Source organism: Brassica oleracea, chromosome C5 (assembly GCF_000695525.1).
Source record: "Brassica oleracea var. oleracea cultivar TO1000 chromosome C5, BOL, whole genome shotgun sequence".
Classification (NCBI taxonomy): Eukaryota; Viridiplantae; Streptophyta; class Magnoliopsida; order Brassicales; family Brassicaceae; genus Brassica; species Brassica oleracea.
The window spans coordinates 42,485,273-42,492,246 of NC_027752.1; the positions used below are offsets into that span (position 1 = coordinate 42,485,273).

The 6,974-nt window shown below is 35.4% G+C and overlaps 2 protein-coding genes across 2 annotated transcripts; both read right to left on the bottom strand.

Annotated features, from left to right (window-relative positions):
* Nucleotides 1–44: 44 nt before the first annotated feature.
* On the bottom strand, nt 45–3,103 carry LOC106295700 (omega-3 fatty acid desaturase, chloroplastic). The gene is made up of 8 exons (XM_013731670.1): nt 2,368–3,103; nt 2,045–2,134; nt 1,441–1,507; nt 1,286–1,378; nt 1,004–1,189; nt 841–921; nt 611–748; nt 45–506 (listed from the first exon to the last, which is right to left on the bottom strand). Exons 1-8 carry the CDS (start codon nt 2,838–2,840, stop codon nt 315–317), a joined length of 1,320 nt encoding a protein of 439 aa, XP_013587124.1. The 5' UTR covers nt 2,841–3,103; the 3' UTR covers nt 45–314.
* Nucleotides 3,104–5,415: 2,312 nt separating this feature from the next.
* LOC106293772 lies at nt 5,416–6,408 on the bottom strand. Its single transcript, XM_013729421.1, has 4 exons — nt 6,221–6,408; nt 6,032–6,099; nt 5,884–5,936; nt 5,416–5,791 (listed from the first exon to the last, which is right to left on the bottom strand). Exons 2-4 carry the CDS (start codon nt 6,081–6,083, stop codon nt 5,552–5,554), a joined length of 345 nt encoding a protein of 114 aa, XP_013584875.1. The 5' UTR covers nt 6,084–6,099; nt 6,221–6,408; the 3' UTR covers nt 5,416–5,551.
* Nucleotides 6,409–6,974: the final 566 nt, after the last annotated feature.

Consider the following 6,974-nt stretch of genomic DNA (forward strand, 5'->3'; position numbering starts at 1 on the left):
TGTTCACCGCATGAATGAAATTATAATTGAAACTTACCTTAAAATACAAAACCAACCAAACTGAATAATGTTTGGTGTAATCACTCAAATACAAAATATGTATAAAAAACCTTGAGAGTGGTGAATCTAATGACAGTACAATGTATCTTATATATATGCTTCAAGTATTGAAAACAAAGTTGGGGTTTCCATCTGATTGTATTCAGAGATAATGGTAACACAATGAATTGACATTAATAAGCAAAAAAAATCAGCTGGTCAGAAATAGATAAATCTGACAGCTTCTCTCTCTTTCTCTCTTTGCATGCTTCATTTCATTCTGATGTTACCTTGATCTGTCCATAGAGATTAGGGTCTGCTTCATAGTATACAACATCTCCTTCATCGCTCACAAAATGATCTTCTTTAATACTTTTTGCTAAGATTCCCAGTAAATGCAATGGCAAAGGTCCAGACTTATCAGGCTCCCTATAATACTTCCCTAATACTGGTTTAGCTGCTTCTGTCTGCAAAGGAGAAACAAGCAACCAAGAGACACACAGAGATAAGTTCTAAGCTTCTGTAGTAGCATGAACACACCAAAAATCAAACTTTCGTTTCAACTACTTACTGCTTCTACTAGATGATAATGTGGGATCTGAGGGAAAAGATGATGTATCACATGAGTTCCAATGTCGTGATGGATGTTGTTGATCAATCCGTAGTCACGGTCCAATGTTGTAAGTCCTCCTCTCAAGTAACTCCATTCCTGTTTCCGAGAGAGACATGAGAGTTTAGACAACCTTAAAGAGAGAGAGAGAGAGAGATAACATGGTGTTGTCTACAAAGGCCAAAGACTACCTTCCCACGGTACCAAGGGAGCTTATCTTCATGACCATGGTGATGCAGGTAAGTCACAAAGTCCAACCACATAACATTTATCTGTATTTTGACATTAAAAAAACAATTGTGGTGTCAGGCAAAGGGAATAATATGAATCAGGGGAGTAACAGAGACGCATTACCCAGTAAGGAATCACATAAAGTTTCAGCATTTGCATTGGACCCATCACGAAGTTGAGACAGACAAGCAGAGCAGCCATTGCAGTCCAACAAGCGGTAGAAGTGAGAACATCATTTCTCTCTTTAGGAAGGAACAAGTCGCTGTCTGGATGGTAATGAGAACCCTTCTTCCCCGGACTTCTTGCCCACTGAAACAACTAATGAAGAAAACATGAGCCTTGTTTTTACACTTGATTTGTGTCAGCTTAAGCTATTAAAGTAACAAACAGATTAATTTTCTTTACCAAGTAGAAAGGGTAAGCGAGCATCACAAGAGGCAGTGTAAATCTAAAGAACCGAGTCGGTTTGTCTAAACTCTTGTAGATTTTCTCAGACATCTGCAGTCACAACAAACAGTATAAATAAAAGAAACACCACATGACCTGTGTTAATAACTTACAGGATGCCAAGATTCGTCGTTCTCAACATGTCCATGGTTCTGGTGGTGAGTTCTGTGGCTAATTCTCCTGCAGGTCAAAACAAAGTCACATACTTTATAACATGAAGAAGAAGAAGAAGATTTGTTCACATACTTTATAACATGAAGAAGAAGAAGAAGACAAAAGACTCTGCTTTATAACATGAAGAAGAAGAAGAAGATTTGTTCACATACTTTATAACATGAAGAAGAAGAAGAAGATTTGTTCACATACTTTATAACATGAAGAAGAAGAAGAAGATTTGTTCACATACTTTATAACATGAAGAAGAAGAAGAAGATTTGTTCACATACTTTATAACATGAAGAAGAAGAAGAAGATTTGTTCACATACTTTATAACATGAAGAAGAAGAAGAAGATTTGTTCACATACTTTATAACATGAAGAAGAAGAAGAAGATTTGTTCACATACTTTATAACATGAAGAAGAAGAAGAAGATTTGTTCACATACTTTATAACATGAAGAAGAAGAAGAAGATTTGTTCACATACTTTATAACATGAAGAAGAAGAAGAAGACAAAAGACTCTGCAAGTAGTTTGTGAGAGAAAAGCAAAACTAACCAGCCATGGTAAGGGACTAGAATAGAGGAATGAAGAAGGTGACCCACCACACTGTTCAACCTCGGGTCATTTGAGAAGCTACCATGTCCACTGAAACCCAACAAAAAAAAAAATGTTTTCACAATTAAGAACATCTAAAAGAAAAAAAAAAATAACTAGTTGCCAACTAAGTTTTGTCCACACGCAAACATGATGATGATGTAAAAGCCAAGATTTTTTTTTTGATTCAATTGGTTCCAAAATTGAAAAGTGGGTATCATCCAAAATTGACCAAATCACAAGGAAACATCAAAAAGATTGGATTTTTTTTAATATTTATTTACCAGTCATGGCCAAGAACGAAGAGAGCCCAGAACATGGTTCCTTGAGCAATCCAATAGAGAGGCCAAACGAGCCAATTGTTGAGGTAAGCAGCTCCAGCAGCCAACGCGAACACGATGGCGACGTCTCTGACGACGTAACTCATAGACTTCCATGGATTCTTAACCCAGCAATGCTTGGGTATAGCTGCTCTGATGTCCGCTAGGTTGAACGGAGGAGGGGCGCCTGGGTCGAATCTCTGCGTTTTGGGTTCTTCCTCGATTGGAGGAGATGATGAGGAGTCGACTGTTAGAGGTGTGCTCACATTCAACGCCCAGTTTCGAGAATTCAGACGAAGGTTGAGAGATGAGGAGGAAGGGGATTGTCTGAATTTGAAGGAGGTGGGTTTGTTGGTAGAGAGGAAACTGGATCTGGGTGTGGCGTAGATTCTGGGGAGAGGTCTTACTCCACATTCTGATAAGACCAAGTTCGCCATTACCAGAGCTCTCTCTCTCCCACAAGAAAAAAAGACTCTCTTTTATTCTCTCTCTCTCTCTTAATGTTATTAAATGAGAGGTTAATAGAAAGAGATGAGAGCAAGGAAGAGATAATGTAATGAGAGATTGATTATATATATCTATCCTCCTCCTCCACTTGAGCTAGAGAGAGAGAAAGGTGTAGACTTGTGCTTCTTGTTGCTTGTCGTCTCTCAGTTTATCTCTTCTCTTGCTATTCTCTGGTTCACAAAGTGTTTTCCTTTCTGAGGTTGTGAGTTTAGAATTACATTTATGCAACTAGTATATGTGCCTATATTGCAACTAAATTCACACGGTGGGGTTCTGTTTCGTGTGGGGAAGTTTTGAATTTTGACCACAATTTTTCATAATACTAATATTCAACACGTATTTAGCTGATGTTGTTGTTGTAGAGATAAAGTGGAAGTAAGAAAAACAATGAGGCATATGTTTCATGACCTATATTAAATATAACAAAAATAAATAATTCCTTTTGAGTTGAGGCACATTATTTAAATGATAAACATTGTTAGCAGGGAAAAGTAGAGAGTTTTTTTCGGCGAAGAAGCCATCTTTTGATAATTTGAGTCAACTACGTTTCTTTGTTTCATATGTTTACACCAATTGCTGCTTTTATTTTGATGGAGACTCGCAGTAATGTCAATAGTAGTCACTGTAGTCAGAACACCTAAGTGGAGTTTGATTTCATTTTGGTGATGTTGTTTTTTTGATTTAGATACTTTGAGTTGAGTTTTCTATAAAATTAAAAACTCTATTATCAAATACTAATATGAATATATACATATACATATGTGCAAGGTCGTCTCAAACTTTATTCAAAAAAGAAAATAAGACATTTTTTAATAATCTGAAATTATTTAGATTTTTTTACAAAATATCATTATAATATAAAATAATTAAATTTAACACCATTTTCTAGTTTTTAATTAATGAAAAATCACTGAACGTGATCATTTGGCATTTTCCAATGCAAAATCATCGATCAAATCATAAAATTTGATCATTCTTCTAGCTTTCTTAGGTTTCTTTGTTACGTTTATTATATCCATGACTTTTTTTTAAACACTGCATTCATTCAAACCTACAAAGACGAGATACATGGGTGAGATACAAAGCCACCAGCACACATCAATGTTTCTGGAAACAAAGCTGCAAAAGGTTTCCCAGAAACTAAAGCCCTAACAAGGAAAACGACAAGAACAACGACAAGAACAGACTAGAAGAAGTGAGTAAACAGATCAAAATAAACCTTCACCAAAAGTGAACAATAAAACATGATGATTAACAGAACTTCTTTGAACAAGGCAAAGCGAGACAGCCATTCTTGGATAAACCTTCGGTTTGCGATTACAATATGTAAATATAATAGAGTAACAAAATTTGGATAGTAGTTAGACAAAAAGTTATATACCCTTGATTAGACAAGGTACTCTTTTTTCTTGTCGAAGTTGTAGACTAGTTTTTTTCTCTGTGTTTGCTATTTTTTATTTAAAAAACAGTGAATGAAAATATATCTCGAAGTAGATAATCACTAATTGATAAAAAAAATTGAGAAAATACCTTACTAATTGATAATTGTTTCCTAAACATAATCAAATTAGAATATTAACTTTATATACTACCATTGAATATTCAAAACACACATCAACAACTATTTCTTACTTTCCAAAATATATAATTGATATAAATATTAATTACTTTCTAATTTATTTTTTGGTTATAAAAACAAAATAAAGCATTGTTATTTATAGTTATTGGTTATAAATACGAAAATTAAATTCAAATATAGTTATTCTATTTTTTTTTATAAATATATGATTTTAAATCTATAACTATTACTATAAAAAAATAATAGATCCTCTAAAATTTTGGACCCTGTTCGACCACTCCACTTGCACGTGCTAAAAGACGGCTCTGCCTATATGTATTTTTAAAACCCGGGAGCTAGAACTTTCTATCGGAAGTGCTTTAAGAAAAAGTTTCGGTGATTGTCGAATGGGAATCAATGATTGGCTCTATATTGCGCTATTTGCTTTTGTGGACGATACTTGTTTCCATGAGGGTGATAATGTAAGGATTCAAGGATGGTGTTTACATAAACTTGTGTTTGGTTGCATTGGCAAAGTCATGTCATTCTAAATATTATATCATAGCAAGTTAGCAACCCTTTGGGTGAATGATGAATTGATACAATAATACTTTACTTGTCCGCATTTCTGTTCACTGAGTTGTCACTCCTCGCAACAAGTAAAACTAATTATGTCTGAAGTTTCTTCTTTGAGAGACTTTTAAACTTGTTAGTGACTATAAATTATTAGTTATGTTGGATACATAAACTGAAAATCATCATCATATACTTGAGAGTATGAACCATAAGCCAAGTCTTCCACAGATCTTTGATTTAAAAGTCTCCGGCATACTTCCCTCACAAACAAATAGGCTTACGGTTTTCTTTTATATGCCAATTTTGTTGTTGGGCCATACCCCCAGTTTTCTTCTTTCTTTTGTTGGGTTTTACAGTAATGATCTCGATCGTTAAGAACCAATATGACATTACTTGTTGGGCGAATGAACAAGATGGCAAGACGCAAGTAATTCACAAAAACGAAACCCAATACTATTTCAGATTCCACACGATGATCATCGAAGTTTGGAGATGTTTGATTTTCGATCAGACCCCATCTTCATCCTTAAGATCAGACGACATCATTTCACCTGGATCAGACAACGTCTTCTCCCTTAGTTCAGAACAAGCCTTATCCCCTAGATCAGAAAACATCTTTACTCCCTGTGGAAAAGAGGACATCTTTTTCTTTAGATCAGACCACATCTTTACTACCTTAAAGTCAGACCACATCTTTTCCCTTAGATTTTCAGGTCCCCCATGGTACCAAAAAGACTCCCTCACAAGCTGAAAATTAATAAGCACACACGAGATGGTGAAGGTTAAATAATATCAATTGTTACAATGTCATTCAGTTGTTGTTTTTTTGTCCTGTGTACCTTTTGCCGCTTCGTCTCAAGATCTGATACCCAGCTATGTTGTACAATATAACCTTTAATTTATACAAAATAAAAAAAAATCACATGCTGACTTATTTGATTCCTTGATGCAAAACAAAGTGAATTCAATCTTGCACACTCTCCATACCTACGCAACACCCTAGAAGGGTTCCTGTGACTCGAATTAGGGTATCTACCATTCCTGCTCCCTTGACTCTACAATCTCAAATGACCAAAAATAAACAAAAATGGTTTTGTTCTTACTCGGACGAATGCATCGAAACCCTACACTCGTGATCGAGTTTAATAATTTCATGCGAAAATCAGATAACGTTACCGTAGCTGCTACGGTATGAAGAGAAATTGCGGCCGTAATACGAGCACTGTATATTTTTAGGATCGTCGATCTACCTGCGCAGTGACGGATCACAGATTGTTCGTAGGCATGATCGGAAGCTAGGGTTTGTCTTTTTATCCTTATACTATTTGTCCCTAGCTCGGCAATTTTGACCACTATATTGATATAATTATTCCCAAAAAAAAATCTATTGCCAATCTATATAAAGAAACTTATACCATGAACGATGGCAAAAAGGTTGTCCTGTCCCGTCCCGGACCACATCAGAATTATCTTCAAGCGGATTATAGCGGATCAGGTCCACGCGGACCACAGTCTCTAGAATGGCTGCCCAAACCCATCCTGATATATGCACAAGTTTTTGTGGTCGGCCGCAAGACAAATGATAATACACGCAATAGGACGTTTCAGTAGCCCTGGGACGGATCCGGATATCCGGGAAATTTAGGGTATCCGGATCCGGATCCGGATCCGTCGGATCCGTGGATTTAATATCCGGATCCGGATTCGTGGTTTCCGGATTTTCGGGTTTCGGATATCCGTCTCGATATTCTATTATCCGCGGATATCCGGATCTGGATCCGTCAAAATAATTAAAAATAATTTTTTTAACAAAAAATACTATTTTTTTAATATAATGCATAAATTAAATATTTATAAATATATTTATATATGTCTATAATATTGTAAAAACTAAAATATAATATTATAAGATTAATTCATGTATAAATAT

Bases quoted from the DNA above. Each gene is read 5' to 3' on its own strand.
- LOC106295700 (XM_013731670.1), bottom strand. From the start codon at position 2,840: ATGGCGAACTTGGTCTTATCAGAATGTGGAGTAAGACCTCTCCCCAGA. The intron at 1,508-2,044 runs GTTAGTTTTGCT...TTTGACCTGCAG, and splicing joins CTAGTCCCTTACCATGGCTG to GAGAATTAGCCACAGAACTC. The intron at 1,190-1,285 runs GTAAAGAAAATT...TAGTTGTTTCAG, and splicing joins TCGCTTACCCTTTCTACTTG to TGGGCAAGAAGTCCGGGGAA.
- LOC106293772 (XM_013729421.1), bottom strand. From the start codon at position 6,083: ATGGTAGATACCCTAATTCGAGTCACAGGAACCCTTCTAGGGTGTTGC. The intron at 5,937-6,031 runs GTATGGAGAGTG...TATAAATTAAAG, and splicing joins CCTTCTAGGGTGTTGCGTAG to GTTATATTGTACAACATAGC. The intron at 5,792-5,883 runs GTACACAGGACA...ATTAATTTTCAG, and splicing joins TTGAGACGAAGCGGCAAAAG to CTTGTGAGGGAGTCTTTTTG.